General features: G+C 34.6%; 1 protein-coding gene across 1 annotated transcript in view; it reads right to left on the bottom strand.

The window, feature by feature from the left end:
• LOC124369348 overlaps positions 1-7069 on the bottom strand; it is a 170568-nt gene extending 163499 nt beyond the window's left edge. Inside the window, 1 exon segment of the mRNA XM_046827325.1 lies at positions 6975-7069. Coding sequence (XP_046683281.1) covers positions 6975-7069 — 95 coding nt within the window.
• Between the last annotated feature and the right edge of the window lie 13862 nt (positions 7070-20931).

Below are 20931 nucleotides of genomic sequence, written 5' to 3'. Positions count from 1 at the left end.
CTTAAACCGATAGTTACGAGAAATCATAAATAAGTAAGGGAGTAGTGTAATGATACTACTAAATATAAACTTTTGCCGTTTTATTCTAACATAACTGGTCACTGCTGCTTAAACCGATAGTTACGAGAAATCATCAATAAATAAGGGAGTAGTGTAATGATACCACTAAATATAAACTTTTGCCGTTTTATTCTAACATAACTGGTCACTGCTGCTTAAACCGATAGTTACGAGAAATCATAAATAAGTAAGGGAGTAGTGTAATGATACCACTAAATATAAACTTTTGCCGTTTTATTCTAACATAACTGGTCACTGCTGCTTAAACCGATAGTTACGAGAAATCATAAATAAGTAAGGGAGTAGTGTAATGATACCACTAAATATAAACTTTTGCCGTTTTATTCTAACATAACTGGTCACTGCTGCTTAAACCGATAGTTACGAGAAATCATAAATAAGTAAGGGAGTAGTGTAATGATACCACTAAATATAAACTTTTGCCGTTTTATTCTAACATAACTGGTCACTGCTGCTTAAACCGATAGTTACGATCATCAATACGGAGGGAGTAGTTACGAGAAATCATCAATAAATAATACCACTAAATATAAACTTTTGCCGTTTTATTCTAACATAACTGGTTACTGCTGCTTAAACCGATAGTTACGAGAAATCATAAATAAGTAAGGGAGTAGTGTAATGATACCACTAAATATAAACTTTTGCCGTTTTATTCTAACATAACTGGTCACTGCTGCTTAAACCGATAGTTACGAGAAATCATAAATAAGTAAGGGAGTAGTGTAATGATACCACTAAATATAAACTTTTGCCGTTTTATTCTAACATAACTGGTCACTGCTGCTTAAACCGATAGTTACGAGAAATCATAAATAAGTAAGGGAGTAGTGTAATGATACCACTAAATATAAACTTTTGCCGTTTTATTCTAACATAACTGGTCACTGCTGCTTAAACCGATAGTTACGAGAAATCATCAATAAGTAAGGGAGTAGTGTAATGATACTACTAAATATAAACTTTTGCCGTTTTATTCTAACATAACTGGTCACTGCTGCTTAAACCGATAGTTACGAGAAATCATCAATAAGTAAGGGAGTAGTGTAATGATACTACTAAATATAAACTTTTGCCGTTTTATTCTAACATAACTGGTCACTGCTGCTTAAACCGATAGTTACGAGAAATCATAAATAAGTAAGGGAGTAGTGTAATGATACCACTAAATATAAACTTTTGCCGTTTTATTCTAACATAACTGGTCACTGCTGCTTAAACCGATAGTTACGTGAAACCATCACTAAGTAAGGGAGTGGTCTAATGATACCACTACATTTAAACATTATTGTTTTGTTCCCACATAGTTGGTTGTGGTTATTAAAGACATGTAAATTATTTTTAATGTTGTTGTATAATGTAAAGAGGACTAATTTAGTCCTTTATTTAAGAACAGAAATATTGTTTTTAAAATTACGTGTCAAAACATTTTTAAATTTAATTAATCTGAACTTGAACGCTAAGTGGAAATTGACTCAATGGACTGTAGCAAAGAAGATTTCCCTTTTCAGTTCAGGATAATATGAATATGTTGTTCATTTATTAAGAGATATAATTAGTAAATAATACTAATTTAAGAGGAACAAAAATCACCTGAATACACTTATTTATATAATACACTAAACAAACATTTACTATTACTTGATCTTCAAAGGCAAAATTAATATACAACATCAGTGATGAAGCACTTTCTTTAGAAAAGATAGATTAACACCCGATTTATATCAAAACATGTTTATATCACGGTATTCAGGTTACTGATTACAATTAAATACCTGTTTTAGTGAGAAGAGTAGCACTATAAATAAAACACAATAATATAAATAAGCTGTAAATAAAGGTTTAACTGTAATAAACATAGCAAACATGTTTATATCAGACACTTAATGTTGGGATTTAAAAATAAAACAAGATTTTGAGTAAAGCAAATAAACCATAAGAACGGGATGTATCTGAAAGTTTTTTTATCACATATGTATACATTGGCCAATTTAATTTTATCGTAACAACTAAATACTAATTTTAATTAAGACTCACTATGGAAAAAAAATTATTTTAAATATGCATACCAATCTTTTTAAATTAGAGTTTCTTGTTTATGGTAACGATTAAATACTGAGTGAAGTAGCATGCCCGTTTGAATAAAAATATTTAGTATTAATATGCGTGCTAAATATTTTTAAGCCAGGCGTTTTTTAAGTAAAAATTAAATATCGAGTGAAGTAGAATTCCCTTTGGATTAAATATATTTAGTTTTAATATCCCCTACTAAATATTTTATAATTAGAGTTTCTTGTGAAGAGTAACGATTAGATAATGAGCGAACACATTAGTGCATTAGAACATACAGAACACCACACTTGAATTCTAATACTCATATCGAATATGTTTCGTTAGATAATTTATTTCGAGAGCCACCAGTAATGACCAATTAGAGTAAAGTAGCACCTCCGCATTAGAACATACAGAACACCACACTTGAATTCTAATACTCATATCGAATATGTTTCGTTAGATAATTTATTTCGAGAGCCACCAGTAATGACCAATTAGAGTAAAGTAGCACCTCCTCCAAAACACAATCATTTATTTGTAATACTCAGATTTTTATATGAAATAGGGCCTACATATATAATATACATCTTGGAGCCTGTTTTATAAATAGTGCAAGTGAAATTTACGTATTAATTTTAAATATTTACTTACTTCTCTGACGGTTAGAGATCGAAAACGTATGTGGAATGATTATAACTTCTACTCCAGCTAATGTTATAACGAAAGGAGGTAGTAAAGGAAACTGGGGATCATACCGGGTCAAAGAGTCCTACTTTATGACGTATTTTGAAGCGGGAGGATGACCTTTCCCCAATTAGCTTCTTCCCTCTTTGAGGCTCATCATTAGAAATGAAACTAAAACATGAATAGCTTGACGCAACCCGTTGGTATTCTCTTTATTCGTTTTCGTAACATTAAAGATCAACTTTTTTATTTTATATTTTAAAACTATTCATAATATCAATAAAAGAACAGAAAATTATAAATACACAATGTTTAGTGTTGAAAAAAAGTTGGAGTCAAAGTAAAGTGTGATCACTAATTAAGAATGTTGAATGTATTCGTGGGTAATGAGGAATGCCAGCGATCTGGAGTTGTGGATATGGTAATTCCGATTAACCCTCGTATCGGTTATACCAGTGTAAAAATGGAGGAAATATTGTTATGTAACGTCCATCCCCGCGATCTTACATACAACTGGTCCTGGTAAGTCAATGACCGGGAATGGAAATAATTAAATATCAAGGATATACATTGTACAGGGTGTTTCAGACAACCCGTCCGCAACGTACTGCGGCTGAACCGTTTGACATAGAGTAACCCTAGTAAATTGCATACGGTGAGCGTCACAAAATTGTTTTCGTCACATTTAAAATAGCCTGTACCCGAAAATGAGGGTCACACGTTCATTATCAAACAGCAACATAGGTAATGTGGCATATGATTTTAAAGGTTTTTAAACGCTACACTTTTTTGTGCAAAGTCTTGCGAATGATGAGTTTAGCTCAAATTCACCTCCCTCTTACGTGCGACATCTGAAATCTGAAACTGTCGTAGACTTGATTCCTGAAATCTGGATTAATGTTCGTCTGAAGGGATCTAAGAATAGTCGGTGACGAAGAACGAAGAATCTTAAAATTAACTCTTTGCAACGTTTCGACTACAAAATGTAGTGCAATCTAGGTGAAGAGGCATTGCCTCATCAGGTGTATAACTGAGTGCACTATGTTAACTGACACGATCCTAAAGCACGGTGGAGCAACCGAGTCTTCTACACGTATTGCACCTATAGTGAGAAGGGTTTATAAATTAACTCTTTGCATCGTTTCGACTACAAAATGTAGTGCAATCTAGGTGAAGAGGCATTGCCTCATCAGGTGTATAACTGAGTGCACTATGTTAACTGACACGATCCTAAAGCACGGTGGAGCAACCGAGTCTTCTACACGTATTGCACCTATAGTGAGAAGGGTTTATAAATTAACTCTTTGCATCGTTTCGACTACAAAATGTAGTGCAATCTAGGTGAAGAGGCATTGCCTCATCAGGTGTATAACTGAGTGCACTATGTTAACTGACACGATCCTAAAGCACGGTGGAGCAACCGAGTCTTCTACACGTATTGCACCTATAGTGAGAAGGGTTTATAAATTAACTCTTTGCATCGTTTCGACTACAAAATGTAGTGCAATCTAGGTGAAGAGGCATTGCCTCATCAGGTGTATAACTGAGTGCACTATGTTAACTGACACGATCCTAAAGCACGGTGGAGCAACCGAGTCTTCTACACGTATTGCACCTATAGTGAGAAGGGTTTATAAATTAACTCTTTGCATCGTTTCGACTACAAAATGTAGTGCAATCTAGGTGAAGAGGCATTGCCTCATCAGGTGTATAACTGAGTGCACTATGTTAACTGACACGATCCTAAAGCACGGTGGAGCAACCGAGTCTTCTACACGTATTGCACCTATAGTGAGAAGGGTTTATAAATTAACTCTTTGCATCGTTTCGACTACAAAATGTAGTGCAATCTAGGTGAAGAGGCATTGCCTCATCAGGTGTATAACTGAGTGCACTATGTTAACTGACACGATCCTAAAGCACGGTGGAGCAACCGAGTCTTCTACACGTATTGCACCTATAGTGAGAAGGGTTTATAAATTCAAAATTCGGAAATCCTTGCAGTCCCGTGCCCAAAATATCTTAAATAAGTACATTGGTCGTGTTCCACATCAAGTTAAAGGTTGTTACAAAAGGAACATTTAAAACATTGTTGACTTCATTTATACCTCTTATAGTTTACAACTTATACTAATAAAAAACAATTGATCAAATTTAGTGAAATATGTATGATAACGTAGTAATGTACTATTAAAATGTAATTAGAAAAATTAACTATACTATGATAAGTCCAGAAGTTCTATACTTATGAAAGAGAAGTGGATAATTACACAAGATCCATTGCAACGTCTTTCATTATCTTTGTACAAACCTTAATACAGCTGATAAGATAACGTATGTTTGTCTGTTGTCTTTGTTTCACTTTGTAAAGCTTTTGAATACCTTTAGAAGTGCAAATGTTCAGTTTTATTTTTCCATTTTGTACTGTTTGCCTATTTGTGATATATAAGGCACGTGCATTTGGTTTGGAAATGAATTTCACGAATGTTGAAGCTTTCCATAAGTTTGTAATAATGTGTTCAGAACTTTAGTTGCTACCGTACTCGCTTGTACGCAGAGTGGTGTTCTGAGCGTGAGCACCCCCCCCCCCCCGTGAGCACGGCAAACATTCCAATGTCTAAGAGCTTTGATACGAAGACTAGCCTAGTGCAACCTCACCACGATAAATAAAAAAATGTAAGACCAGTTACGAGTGAGAAGTTATAGTCTCGAGATTATAGTAGTTGTTTTACAAACTCCTCTCGAGCAAATCCGCAGATTTTTTTTGTCTCTGGCTTAAGGCCAGCATATATTTAAAGCATACTGCAAGTTCATAAAATGAATGTTTTTAGGATGTTTATGCATCAGGATTTATTGGAGGAAGATTACCTGTACAATATTTTCTTTTGTCTATGGGGAACTGACATAATTCATCAAAACCTTTAGTAATTCCAACATTTATTATGGTGTAATAAATCTATGTTTCGCAGCAATGCTGAAGTAACTGCCAAAATATGCGCTATTAGGAATTTGAAAATCCTCACTGGATGCGCGAGGTTGACTATTGGATCTTGGGCAAGTAGTGTGGTAAATTCACAAATCTAATTATTGGTCCTCATTTCTTTCAAGGTGCATTATCTAGAGCAGTGTACAAAGATTTCCTAATAAATATGTTTTCAGAAGTGCTTATGAATTACTCCTAGAGTCAGGCAAAGCGTGTGGTTGCTTCAAGATTTTGCACTTACTGTAAATGCAAGACAACCGGGAATTCCCCGGAAGATGAGTTGACAGAGGAGCCATTTACCAATTTGATTTCCGGACATACCTGCAAGGATTACTTTCTTTGAGGAAGGAGTAAAGACATTTTTTATCCTACAAAACCACACAACTTGATAGGACACGATAGACTAATTATAAATGCAGTTCATAGAATTAGTAGGCGGTGATGAAATCTTACTTACTGTAGGTACATTTGGAAATTCGTATACAAATGTGAATTCAAAGTAAAGGCAAACATTTTGCATTACCTGGAACCCATGAATTCAAATATAAATAATTAATAAATTTTTAATATCATTTTTATACTGAAATCTAAATTGTGAAAGTTAAGGAACTAATTTTTTCCAAATAATGCGTAAACTAGAAGAGATATAAATAAAGTTTAATTTTTTAATGTTTCTTATTTAACGAAATATAACTTAATGTGCCACACGACCAATGTTCTCACTTATATCTTTTTGTGCATATATCTGCAAAGTTTTTAGAATTTGAAAATTTTCGTGCTGTACGAAAAACTTGCAAAAATAATCAAGCGATGTACTGTTTGAAAGCTTATCTCGTGCCATTTTACAGTACAAAAGTATACAATTTCCTGCCATTTGGATAAGACTTAAAATATTTTCAAAACTTTTGTTTAAAGACGTTAAAATGATGTAACACAAGACCTATCTTACTATTTGAAATTTTGGAAGATTCGAACCTGTGACTCTCATATTTGGGATTATCCTGTATGTTAAATGCGTTAGATTCAATTTACGACGTTTGCCGTATGAAATGTATCAGGGTTACAATTTATTTTATCGCTCTATGTCAAACGATTCAACCACAGCAGATTGCGTCCGGATAGTCGAAATGCTCTCTATGTGGTTTTAAAGTCGTATGTTTGCTATACTTACTCCCGGTCTTCTTCTAGCCATTCTGTTGGGCAGGAGAGGCGTCGTGGACTGTCCAGCTTGCTCACGGTGAGCAAGTCATTAGAGGAGTTCACCATACAAGACGAGAGCCTGGTCCATCCGTCCTACTGTGTCACCTTCTACACTTCTACACTGTCTGCTACTCTCACATTTAAAAGTATACCGCTGCAAATCAACATATCGGACTATCTTGAATCAAAGAGTTGAGAAATTAGAGAGAATCGTGCGCTGAGCGCATTTCCATAATTTGGAACGCCTGGAGAATACGAGGTAGTTATGACCGTTACAAGATTTTGAATGGTCAATAATACAATGTTCCATGGTATTATAGAACCAATTAATTTATTAGTAACGTGAATAAGCTTGATGACACGACGTTCCCACTATACCGATATTGATTATTCACGTTGCTATAAAATTTATACGAGTTTCTATCAAGATATATTCTATCGCAAAAGTCTGTCATACTGTGGAAGCGGAAGTGATTTTAACGATACAGAAACGAGTGGGAATGAGGTTATATGGTGTAGTGCCTTATATACTTATATTTTAACTACATTAAATACAATTCGCAATGGTGCGAAATTTCAACCTCGTATACTGAGTTAAATTGCCTCAGTCTGACAATTTAAACATCAACTAGTTTATTTTCTTCCTTTCAAGAAATCAGTCTCATTAATAGCATTAGCCAAAAATCATGTCAAGTAAAAGTCAAAATCTTTTACTGTCATCCGACTATATACATAGCATTGACAAAGGTCCATTCAATATTATTAGTCTATAAATACAGTTGACATAAGAATTAGACTACCTACTTACTGTGTAACAACATATTGTGTACAGTATAGCACAGATATACAATTATTTTTATGGAATTCAATAACATTTTGAAATTTTATAAAACAATAATGAATTATGTACTTAGTTTCAGGCTAAGAAGAAATTAAATAAAATTTATATTAGTATATATTACTTCCTACCTTTATAGTATAAGATAGGAGTACTGCAAAACATCACATAAAAGAATTTAATGAATTTGCATAACAATTTCAGGTCTATAGCTCATTTTTTTCTCTGAAATGATGTAGTGCAGACAGGTAATTATATAAAAAAACATTTTTGTCGTACTGTACAAATAACAACTGTTTGTCAGTTGGTCGTTAAAGTTATTGTTGTTCCCGTATGGCCGCTATCTGAAAAACTGGCGCACAATTTAAGCTGTTTTAGTGTGCTTACCCCATAATTTATTATCATGACAGTTAAAGTTGATGGAAAAACAACAGTCGTGAATGATATGAAAAACCTAACGCATGTTGAGTTATTACATAATAAACATCAAATTAAATGTGAAAGTTTTTAATTTTTTTCTCAAACGATAAATACCATTGTTCACAACGCGATGCATGAGTGTCTTCGCCTTACTTATATCTCGTACGATGCGGAACTTTATCGTATTACCGACCTCGGAGTCGTCATCAGACAGTGCACGTAATTTCTGTTTAGATATGTAAGCTAGTAATCATACCGGCTAATACCAGCAGATAGTACCTAGCTTTAGATAAAGTTGCAGGACCTGAGGTAAATCTAAATAATGAGAGAGTAAACGTGACGTTTCTGTTTGGAAATGTAAGCTAGTACTCATACCGGCTAATACCGGCAGATAGTACCTAGCTTTACATAAAGTTGCAGGACCTGAGGTAAATCTAAATAATCAGAGAGTAAACGTAATGTTTCTGTTTGGAAATGTAAGCTAGTAATCATACCGGCTAATACCAGCAGATAGTACCTAGCTTTAGATAAAGTTGCAGGACATGAGGTAAATCTAAATAATCAGAGAGTAAACGTGATGTTTCTGTTTGGAAATGTAAGCTAGTACTCATACCGGCTAATACCGGCAGATAGTACCTAGCTTTACATAAAGTTGCAGGACCTGAGGTAAATCTAAATAATCAGAGAGTAAACGTGATGTTTCTGTCTGGAAATGTAAGCTAGTAATCATACCGGCTAATACCAGCAGATAGTACCTAGCTTTAGATAAAGTTACAGGACGTGAGGTAAATCTAAATAATCAGAGAGTAAACGTGATGTTTCTGTTTGGAAATGTAAGCTAGTACTCATACCGGCTAATACCGGCAGATAGTACCTAGCTTTACATAAAGTTGCAGGACCTGAGGTAAATCTAAATAATGAGAGAGTAAACGTGATGTTTCTGTTTGAAAATGTAAGCTAGTAATCATACCGGCTATTATCAGCAGATAGTACCTAGCTTTAGTTAAAGTTGCAGGACCTGAGGTAAATCTAAATAAAGAGAGAGTAAACGTGATGTTTCTGTTTAGAAATGTAAGCTAGTAATCATATCGGCTAATACCAGCAGATAGTACCTAGCTTTAGATAAAGTTGCAGGACCTGAGGTAAATCTAAATAATCAGAGAGTAAACGTGATGTTTCTGTTTGGAAATGTAAGCTAGTAATCATACCGGCTAATACCAGCAGATAGTACCTAGCTTTAGATAAAGTTGCAGGACCTGAGGTAAATCTAAATAATCAGAGAGTAAACGTGATGTTTCTGTTTGGAAATGTAAGCTAGTAATCATACCGGCTAATACCAGCAGATAGTACCTAGCTTTAGATAAAGTTGCAGGACCTGAGGTAAATCTAAATAATCAGAGAGTAAACGTGATGTTTCTGTTTAGAAATGTAAGCTAGTAATCATACCGGCTAATACCAGCAGATAGTACCTAGCTTTAGTTAAATTTGCAGGACCTGTGGTAAATCTAAATAATAAGAGAGTAAACGTGATGTTTCTGTTTAGAAAAGTAAGCTAGTAATCATACCGGCCAATACCAGCAGATATTACCTAGCTTTAGTTAAAGTTGCAGGACCTGAGGTAAATCTAAATAATCAGAGAGTAAACGTGATGTTTCTGTTTGGAAATGTAAGCTAGTAATCATACCGGCTAATACCAGCAGATAGTACCTAGCTTTAGATAAAGTTGCAGGACCTGAGGTAAATCTAAATAATGAGAGAGTAAACGTGATGTTTCTGTTTAGAAATGTAAGCTAGTAATCATACCGGCTAATACCAGCAGATAGTACCTAGCTTTAGATAAAGTTGCAGGACCTGAGGTAAATCTAAATAATCAGAGAGTAAACGTGATGTTTCTGTTTGGAAATGTAAGCTAGTAATCATACCGGCTAATACCAGCAGATAGTACCTAGCTTTAGTTAAATTTGCAGGACCTGAGGTAAATCTAAATAATCAGAGAGTAAACGTGATGTTTCTGTTTAGAAATGTAAGCTAGTAATCATACCGGCTAATACCAGCAGATAGTACCTAGCTTTAGTTAAAGTTGCAGGACCTGAGGTAAATCTAAATATAATCAGAGAGTAAACGTGATGTTTCTGTTTAGAAATGTAAGCTAGTAATCATACCGGCTAATACCAGCAGATAGTACCTAGCTTTAGTTAAAGTTTGCAGGACCTGAGGTAAATCTAAATAATGAGAGAGTAAACGTGATGTTTCTGTTTGGAAATGTAAGCTAGTAATCATACCGGCTAATACCAGCAGATAGTACCTAGCTTTAGTTAAAGTTTGCAGGACCTGAGGTAAATCTAAATAATCAGAGAGTAAACGTGATGTTTCTGTTTAGAAATGTAAGCTAGTAATCATACCGGCTAATACCAGCAGATAGTACCTAGCTTTAGATAAAGTTGCAGGACCTGAGGTAAATCTAAAATAATCAGAGAGTAAACGTGATGTTTCTGTTTAGAAATGTAAGCTAGTAATCATACCGGCTAATACCAGCAGATAGTACCTAGCTTTAGTTAAAGTTGCAGGACCTGAGGTAAATCTAAATAATCAGAGAGTAAACGTGATGTTTCTGTTTAGAAATGTAAGCTAGTAATCATACCGGCTAATACCAGCAGATAGTACCTAGCTTTAGTTAAAGTTGCAGGACCTGAGGTAAATCTAAATAATCAGAGAGTAAACGTGATGTTTCTGTTTAGAAATGTAAGCTAGTAATCATACCGGCTAATACCAGCAGATAGTACCTAGCTTTAGATAAAGTTGCAGGACCTGAGGTAAATCTAAATAATCAGAGAGTAAACGTGATGTTTCTGTTTGGAAATGTAAGCTAGTAATCATACCGGCTAATACCAGCAGATAGTACCTAGCTTTCATAAATTTGCAGGACCTGAGGTAAATCTAAATAATCAGAGAGTAAACGTGATGTTTCTGTTTGGAAATGTAAGCTAGTAATCATACCGGCCAATACCAGCATATAGTACCTAGCATTAGATAAAGTTGCAGGACTTGAGGTAAGTCTAAAAAATAAGAGAGTAAACGTGATGTTTCTGTTTGGAAATGTAAGCTAGTAATCATACGGGCCAATACCAGCAGATAGTACCTAGCTTTTCATAAAATTGCAGGACTTGAGGTAAATCTAAATAATCAGAGAGTAAACGTGATGTTTCTGTTTGGAAATGTAAGCTAGTAATCATACCGGCCAATACCAGCAGATAGTAGTCTACCTAGCTTTAGATAAAGTTGCAGGACATGAGGGAAATCTAAATAATGAGAGAGTAAACGTGATGTTTCTGTTTGGAAATGTAAGCTAGTAATCATACCGGCTAATACCAGCAGATAGTACCTAGCTTTCCATAAAATTGCAGGACCAGAGGTAAATCTAAATAATGAGAGAGTAAACGTGATGTTTCTGTTTGGAAATGTAAGCTAGTAATCATACCGGCTAATACCAGCAGATAGTACCTAGCTTTCCATAAAATTGCAGGACTTGAGGTAAATCTAAATAATCAGAGAGTAAACGTGATGTTTCTGTTTGGAAATGTAAGCTAGTAATCATACCGGCCAATACCAGCAGATAGTAGTCTACCTAGCTTTAGATAAAGTTGCAGGACATGAGGGAAATCTAAATAATGAGAGAGTAAACGTGATGTTTCTGTTTGGAAATGTAAGCTAGTAATTATACCGGCTAATACCAGCAGATAGTACCTAGCTTTCCATAAAATTGCAGGACCAGAGGTAAATCTAAATAATGAGAGAGTAAACGTGATGTTTCTGTTTGGAAATGTAAGCTAGTAATCATACCGGCTAATACCAGCAGATAGTACCTAGCTTTAGTTAAAGTTGCAGGACCTGAGGTAAATCTAAATAAAGAGAGAGTAAACGTTATTTTTCTGTTTGGAAATGTAAGCTAGTAATCATACAGGCTAATACCAGCAGATAATACCTCGCTTTAGTTTACGTTGCAGGACCTGAGCAAATCTAAATAATCAGAGAGTAAACGTGATGTTTCTGTTTGGAAATGTAAGCTAGTAATCATACCGGCTAATACCAGCAGATAGTACCTAGCTTTATATAAAGTTACAGGACCTGAGGTAACAGGAACCAGAGCTTTAAATATTTTTTATATCAGTACCTTATATCTAGTCATAATAACATATCTTGTAATTTTTAGATGGCGCAACATTACAGAATATGATATCTTAAAATGTGTAAAAGAGTTGAGTTCTTCTTCTTGTAAAGACATATATGGATTTTCCAATAAGATCTTAAAGGAAGTAATTCTATTTATATTGAAACCCTTAGTATACTTATACAATATTATGCTTTAGCAAGGTATTGTTCCAAGAGTTTTGAAAGTTGTTAAAGTCACCCCTATCTATAAGAAGGGTGACAAGTCTAATCCTGCTAGTTATCGTCCTATATCATTGGTTCCAATTTTTAGCAAGGTATTTGAGTACTGCATTAAGAATCAATTATATTTTTTATATGTTAAACAAGGTGGTACATTTTGTAAAGAACACTTTGGTTTTATACCTAGCCGTAATACAATTTCAAGCTGTGGAGTCAGTGGTTTCGAATGTTTTAGATGGCTTTGAAAATAAAATGATTTGTTCAGCTACCTTGATAGATTTATCTAAAGCTTTTGATTTTATTCCACATAAATTACTCTTAAAAAACTAGAAGGTTACGGTGTAAAAGGTGAGGAATTGAAGCTCTTTTCATCATATCTCAATGGTAGAAAAACAAATGGTACTACAAGGTAGAGACAAATCGGATCTTAAAAATGTTACAATAGGGGTACCACAAGGTTCAGTGTTAGGGCCTTTTCTGTTTGTAGTGGCTGTGAATGACTTTGCACACAATATACCATGTTTTTCTGTACTATATGCTGATGACACCACCCTAGTGAGTAGCAATGAAAAAATAGACCAGTTATTGATAAAATCGTAGGAGGCTGCTAGATGATGCAAATGAATGGTTCAGATCTAATTCTCTAGTTGTAAACCGTGATAAACAGAGAATATATGTTTCTCTCTTGATAATAATAATTATGATGATTTAAATTTTAACCCTGTAAAACTTTTTAGGAATATATTTGGAAAGTAAGCTAAGCTTGGATGTACATGTGCAAATGATGTGTAAAACATTGGCAAGAGTCATCTACTTACTTAGAAAATTAATATTCTGTGATAGCATGGATATGCTCATGCCAGCCTATTATGCCTTCTTTAATTCAGTTCTAATGTATGGAATTTTGTTATGGGGTAATAGTAGCGCTGCTCAAAAAGCTTTTATTATGGCAAAAAAGGCGCTAAGAGTTATTAAAAGTTTACCTGACAGAACTTCTTGCAAGCCCCTTTTCAAAGAATTGCAAATTATGACTCTGCCAAGTATGTATAATATATTCATGTTTATTAAAATGTAAAGAAAATTTAGAAACATATCAGCTCAGACAAAATATACATAATTATAATACAAGGAACAAAGGCAAGCTAGATATGGTAAATTTTAGGCTGGAAAAAAACTAAGAAAAGTCATTTATGCATGGAAATTAAACTTTTCAACAACTTGCCTGATAACGCATGGAGAGTTAGTATTGTCAAGTTAAAAACTTCTATTAGTAGTTGGTTAAAGAACAAAGCCTTTTATTCAATTGACGAATATTTGACCTGTGACACTAGTGAAATAAAAAATTTTAGTCTACTTTTTCTATCTTTCTTGTTTCTTTTAAAGTTTATTTATTATATTCTCATTGGACAAAGCCTTTTGATGAGCATTTGTCCCTGTTTCAATTATGACGCCACCGTTACAAATTTGTTAAGTTGTTATCTTTTTTATTTCTCTGTTATTACTTCTTATATATTTTTATTTATTGTTGTTATGTTATGAAATTATTTATTGTAGTTGTATATTAGTTTTTTAATTAATTTATTTATTTTATTATAGGCTAATGGAACAATTTTGTATACAAGAAATTAAGGAATTTGGTATTGGCTAGTTATATGAATATTCTGACGATGTCAATTGCCATTTATATATGTTTAAAGACAAATAAAGAATCTTGAATCTTGAATCTTATAAATCTAAATAATCAGAGAGTAAACGTGATGTTTCTGTTTGGAAATGTAAGCTAGTAATCATACCGGCCAATACCAGCAGATAGTAGCCTACCTAGCTTTAGATAAAGTTGCAGGACGTGAGGTAAAACTAAATAATGAGAGAGTAAACGTGATGTTTCTGTTTGGAAATGTAAGCTAGTAATCATACCGGCTAATACCAGCAGATAGTACCTAGCTTTAAATAAAATTGCAGGACCTGAGGTAAATCTAAATAATCAGAAAGTAAACGTGATGTTTCTGTTTGGAAATGTAAGCTAGTAATCATACCGGCCAATACCAGCAGATAGTAGCCTACCTAGCTTTAGATAAAGTTGCAGGACGTGAGGGAAATCTAAATAATGAGAGAGTAAACGTGATGTTTCTGTTTGGAAATGTAAGCTAGTAATCATACCGGCTAATACCAGCAGATAGTACCTAGCTTTCCATAAAATTGCAGGACCTGAGGTAAATCTAAATAATCAGAGAGTAAACGTGATGTTTCTGTTTGGAAATGTAAGCTAGTAATTATACCGGCTAATACCAGCAGATAGTAACTAGCTTTATATAAATTGTCAGAACCTGAGGTAAATAAAAATAATCAGAGAATAAACGTGATGAATCTCTTTAGAAATGAAGGCTAGTAATCATACCGGCTAATACCAGCAGATATTACCTAGCTTTAGTTAAAGTTGCAGGACCTGAGGAAAATCTGAATAATGAGAGAGTAAACGTGATGTTTCTGTTTGGAAATGTAAGCTAGTAATCATACCAGCCAATACCAGCAGATAGTACCTTGCTTTAGATACAGTTGCAGGACCTGAGGCAAATCTTAATAATCAGAGAGTAAACGTGATGTTTCTGTTTAGAAATGTAAGCTAGTAATCATACCGAATAATACTAGCAGACAGTACCAGGCTTTAGATAAAATTGTAGGACCTGAGGTAAATCTAAATAATGAGAGGGTACACGTGATGTTTCTGTTTAGAAATGTAAGCTAGTAATCATACCGGCTAATACCAGCAGATAGTACCTAGCTTTAGTTAACGTTGCAGGACCTGAGTAAATCTAAATATTTAGAGAGTAAACGTGATGTTTCTGTTTGGAAATGTAAGCTAGTAATCATACCGGCTAATACCAGCAGATAGTACCTAGCTTTATATAAAGTTGCAGGACCTGAGGAAAATCTGAATAATGAGAGAGTAAACGTGATGTTTCTGTTTGGAAATGTAAGCTAGTAATCATACCGGCTAATACCAGCAGATAGTACCTAGCTTTAGTTAAGTTTGCAGGACCTGAGGTAAATCTAAATAATGAGAGAGTAAACGTGATGTTTCTGTTTGGAAATGTAAGCTAGTAATCATACCGGCTAATACCAGCAGATAGTACCTAGCTTTATTTAACGTTGCAGGACCTGAGGTAAATCTAAATAATCAGAGAGTAAACGTGATGTTTCTGTTTGGAAATGTAAGCTAGTAATCATACCGGCTAATACCAGCAGATAGTACCTAGCTTTAGTTAAAGTTGCAGGACCTGAGGTAAATCTAAATAATGAGAGAGTAAACGTGATGTTTCTGTTTGGAAATGTAAGCTAGTAATCATACCGGCTAATACCAGCAGATAGTACCTAGCTTTAGTTAAGTTTGCAGGACCTGAGGTAAATCTAAATAATGAGAGAGTAAACGTGATGTTTCTGTTTAGAAATGTAAGCTAGTAATCATACCGGCTAATACCAGCAGATAGTACCTAGCTTTAGATAAAGTTGCAGGACCTGAGGTAAATCTAAATAATGAGAGAGTAAACGTGATGTTTCTGTTTGGAAATGTAAGCTAGTAATCATACCGGCTAATACCAGCAGATAGTACCTAGCTTTAGTTAAAGTTGCAGGACCTGAGGTAAATCTAAATAATCAGAGAGTAAACGTGATGTTTCTGTTTGGAAATGTAAGCTAGTAATCATACCGGCTAATACCAGCAGATAGTACCTAGCTTTAGTTAAAGTTGCAGGACCTGAGGTAAATCTAAATAATGAGAGAGTAAACGTGATGTTTCTGTTTGGAAATGTAAGCTAGTAATCATACCGGCTAATACCAGCAGATAGTACCTAGCTTTAGATAAAGTTGCAGGACCTGAGGTAAATCTAAATAATGAGAGAGTAAACGTGATGTTTCTGTTTGGAAATGTAAGCTAGTAATCATACCGGCTAATACCAGCAGATAGTACCTAGCTTTAGTTAAAGTTGCAGGACCTGAGGTAAATCTAAATAATGAGAGAGTAAACGTGATGTTTCTGTTTGGAAATGTAAGCTAGTAATCATACCGGCTAATACCAGCAGATAGTACCTAGCTTTAATAAAGTTGCAGGACCTGAGGTAAATCTAAATAATGAGAGAGTAAACGTGATGTTTCTGTTTGGAAATGTAAGCTAGTAATCATACCGGCTAATACCAGCAGATAGTACCTAGCTTTAGTTAAAGTTGCAGGACCTGAGGTAAATCTAAATAATCAGAGAGTAAACGTGATGTTTCTGTTTGGAAATGTAAGCTAGTAATCATACCGGCTAATACCAGCAGATAGTACCTAGCTTTAGTTAAAGTTGCAGGACCTGAAGAAATCTAAATAATGAGAGTAAACGTGATGTTTCTGTTTGGAAATGTAAGCTAGTAATCATACCGGCTAATACCAGCAGATAGTACCTAGCTTTAGTTAAGTTGCAGGACCTGAGGTAAATCTAAATAATCAGAGAGTAAACGTGATGTTTCTGTTTGGAAATGTAAGCTAGTAATCATACCGGCTAATACCAGCAGATAGTACCTACCTAGCTTTAGTTAAAGTTGCAGGACCTGAGGTAAATCTAAATAATGAGAGAGTAAACGTGATGTTTCTGTTTGGAAATGTAAGCTAGTAATCATACCGGCTAATACCAGCAGATAGTACCTAGCTTTAGTTAAAGTTGCAGGACCTGAGGTAAATCTAAATAATGAGAGAGTAAACGTGATGTTTCTGTTTGGAAATGTAAGCTAGTAATCATACCGGCTAATACCAGCAGATAGTACCTAGCTTTAGTTAAAGTTGCAGGACCTGAGGTAAATCTAAATAATGAGAGAGTAAACGTGATGTTTCTGTTTGGAAATGTAAGCTAGTAATCATACCGGCTAATACCAGCAGATAGTACCTAGCTTTAGATAAGTTGCAGGACCTGAGGTAAATCTAAATAATGAGAGAGTAAACGTGATGTTTCTGTTTGGAAATGTAAGCTAGTAATCATACCGGCTAATACCAGCAGATAGTACCTAGCTTTAGTTAAAGTTGCAGGACCTGAGGTAAATCTAAATAATCAGAGAGTAAACGTGATGTTTCTGTTTGGAAATGTAAGCTAGTAATCATACCGGCTAATACCAGCAGATAGTAGCCTAGCTTTAGATAAAGTTGCAGGACCTGAGGTAAATCTAAATAATGAGAGAGTAAACGTGATGTTTCTGTTTGGAAATGTAAGCTAGTAATCATACCGGCTAATACCAGCAGATAGTACCTAGCTTTACATTAAAGTTGCAGGACCTGAGGTAAATCTAAATAATGAGAGAGTAAACGTGATGTTTCTGTTTGGAAATGTAAGCTAGTAATCATACCGGCTAATACCAGCAGATAGTACCTACCTAGCTTTAGTTAAAAGTTGCAGGACCTGAGGTAAATCTAAATAATGAGAGAGTAAACGTGATGTTTCTGTTTGGAAATGTAAGCTAGTAATCATACCGGCTAATACCAGCAGATAGTACCTAGCTTTATATAAAGTTGCAGGACCTGAGGTAAATCTAAATAATGAGAGAGTAAACGTGATGTATCTGTTTAGGAAATGTAAGCTAGTAATCATACCGGCTAATACCAGCAGATAGTACCTAGCTTTAGATAAAGTTGCAGGACCTGAGGTAAATCTAAATAATGAGAGAGTAAACGTGATGTTTCTGTTTGGAAAATGTAAGCTAGTAATCATACCGGCTAATACCAGCAGATAGTACCTAGCTTTATATAAAGTTGCAGGACCTGAGGTAAATCTAAATAATCAGAGAGTAAACGTGATGTTTCTGTTTGGAAATGTAAGCTAGTAATCATACCGGCTAATACCAGCAGATAGTACCTAGCTTTAGTTAAAGTTGCAGGACCTGAGGTAAATCTAAATAATCAGAGAGTAAACGTGATACATCTGTTTAGAAATGTAAGCTAGTAATCATACCGGCTAATACCAGCAGATAGTACCTAGCTTTAGTTAAAGTTGCAGGACCTGAGGTAAATCTAAATAATAAGAAAGTAAACGTGATGTTTCTGTTTAGAAATGTAAGCTAGTAATCATACGTTAAAGGAAGTACAGTTTGTTAAGTTGCGGACAGGAAATAAATAATGAGGTAATTGATTGTTTAAAATGAAGAGAACTACGATATACAGAGTAGTACTCTTTAGTAATCCAGAGAGAAACTAATTAAGAGAACGGATTTCTTGGAAAGTAACTGTTCTCGGTAATCAGCAGATATAGCTTTAGTAGTAGGCTGCTTGTAAATTAAAAAATAGAGAGTAAATTTTTTTTAGAAAGTAAGTAGTTTCTTACGGTAACAAATATCCTACTAGTAATTTCCGGCCTTAGTAAATTTAAAATAGAATAAAATGATAAATCTTTTAGAATGTAAGCTAGATATACCGCAGATATATGGGTGGGGGGGGGGGGGGGTGGGGGGGGGGGGGGGTGGGGGGGGGGGGGGGTGGGGGGGGGGGGGGGTGGGGGGGGGGGGGGGTGGGGGGGGGGGGGGGAATGATCACGTATTTGTTTGTTTTTTCCTGCTATGACATGCACAGTTTGGTACCCTTTACTGCATCCTTTTGAGCAATCATTCTGTTTTTAATTACTGTTATGTTATGCAATCCTGGAACACAAACTAATTAATACCTTTGTTTTGTTATTGTGATGAAGATGTTAGCCAATATTATAGTTCTGTTGAATGGGATTTTTTTTAGTTTTTTTTCCCTTCTCTTTCCCCGCTACCTTCATGGAACAGGAGACACATTTGAGCATACATCAGAAGTTTACAAAAAGGAAAAAACCAAGAGTACGTTGGACAGTGATATTGCAGGGTATCAAAGTATACTCAAAGGCTGACCACAAAAAATGAAATATAAAACAGTAAATGAATTGGTCATTGGTATGTATAATTGTAGTTAATTTTATGAAAAATCAGATATTGATTGTAACAATCGAGTTATTTTCTCTCCTCATCTAGCACAGTACAAGATAAATTCAAGAGCTTGTCATAGAAATACATCAAAAATTTAAAAATATGAATTTAAAGTGAATCTTTTTATATTTGTTTTGTTATTAATGATTTTATAGTCTTAAGTTGTCCATGCATTAAAAACTGACTTTCCATTGTAATAAAAAACAATGTGTTTTTTTTTTAAATAAAAAGTAAAATTATTTTATCACACATTAAAAAAAAGAAATGAAATAATGAAGACAGTTGCTTTAAATTTTTAAGGTATTCTTTTTTTTACTACAAAAATTTTTAAATACAGGGTGGTGCATAATGTCAGTTCTTCCCCATATAATGTACGTAGGGATGTTAGTGTATTGATAGGTTTGGGTAACAACCGATAAAGTTGGCAGGCAATACAAACACTAAGATTATATTGATCTGTTCGCAGTGGCTTATGTGTAAAGTGACGCTCTTGTGCATCTGTTATTTGTTTGTGTTAGTGAGTTATTTTTTAAATGTTTGCAACACCCACGAGTATTTACATCATCATACGAGTGTTGTGTAGTGGAATCCCCCCCCGCATAATAAAAAGTACTGCTATATATAATTGAAGAAATTTTGTTTTTTTTTCTTTTTTTTTTTTTTTTTTTATTTTTTTTAATGTAGTGAATATCCAGATGTTACAGAACACATAACCCTACATAGACAGTATATGCAGGAAGTTAAATATAGAAATTTGGAAACACAGGAATGTTGTTTTAAACATGCTCCCGCGAAGTGTTGAGTTAGTCCTACAATTCAATGTTGCAATGACAGAAAACCTGCAGGACAGTTGCTCATAGCTATATTAGTAGCTAAGTCTCTGGTAACATCGAACTCGTAAGGCATCTGCTGAGGTAAAAAAATAGAAATATCAAAGAAAGCGTGCAAAACTGGATGTTTAAAGACAATTAAACATTCTAACGTACATCTTTAACCTCCCAAGATCGCTTCACGAGGAGATGATTCCAAACTGGGCGATTGGAATTCTGTTAGACAATAATTATTAACTCAGCAGGCTTGTATGCCAAATTGTCTTGTGATCTATTTTGAGTGGTATGATGAGGCATGTTTTCAAACTAAACGTGTGTAATCTGGCATAATCTGCGTGTACTGGTCGGTATGTAAATCCTACATAAACGATAATCGAGAGGCAACAACTCAATGTGCCTGGAGTGTTATGGTACATGAGAGGATGATATTCGAGTGCTGCAACTGATGGTCCTTATTTTCTTCAAGGAAATGTTAACTATCAAAAA

The sequence above is a fragment of the Homalodisca vitripennis genome, chromosome X (genome assembly GCF_021130785.1).
Source record: "Homalodisca vitripennis isolate AUS2020 chromosome X, UT_GWSS_2.1, whole genome shotgun sequence".
NCBI lineage: Eukaryota > Metazoa > Arthropoda > Insecta > Hemiptera > Cicadellidae > Homalodisca > Homalodisca vitripennis.
The sequence above is the reverse complement of the archived record's forward strand: the minus strand, read 5'-3'. Positions and strand labels throughout refer to the sequence as shown.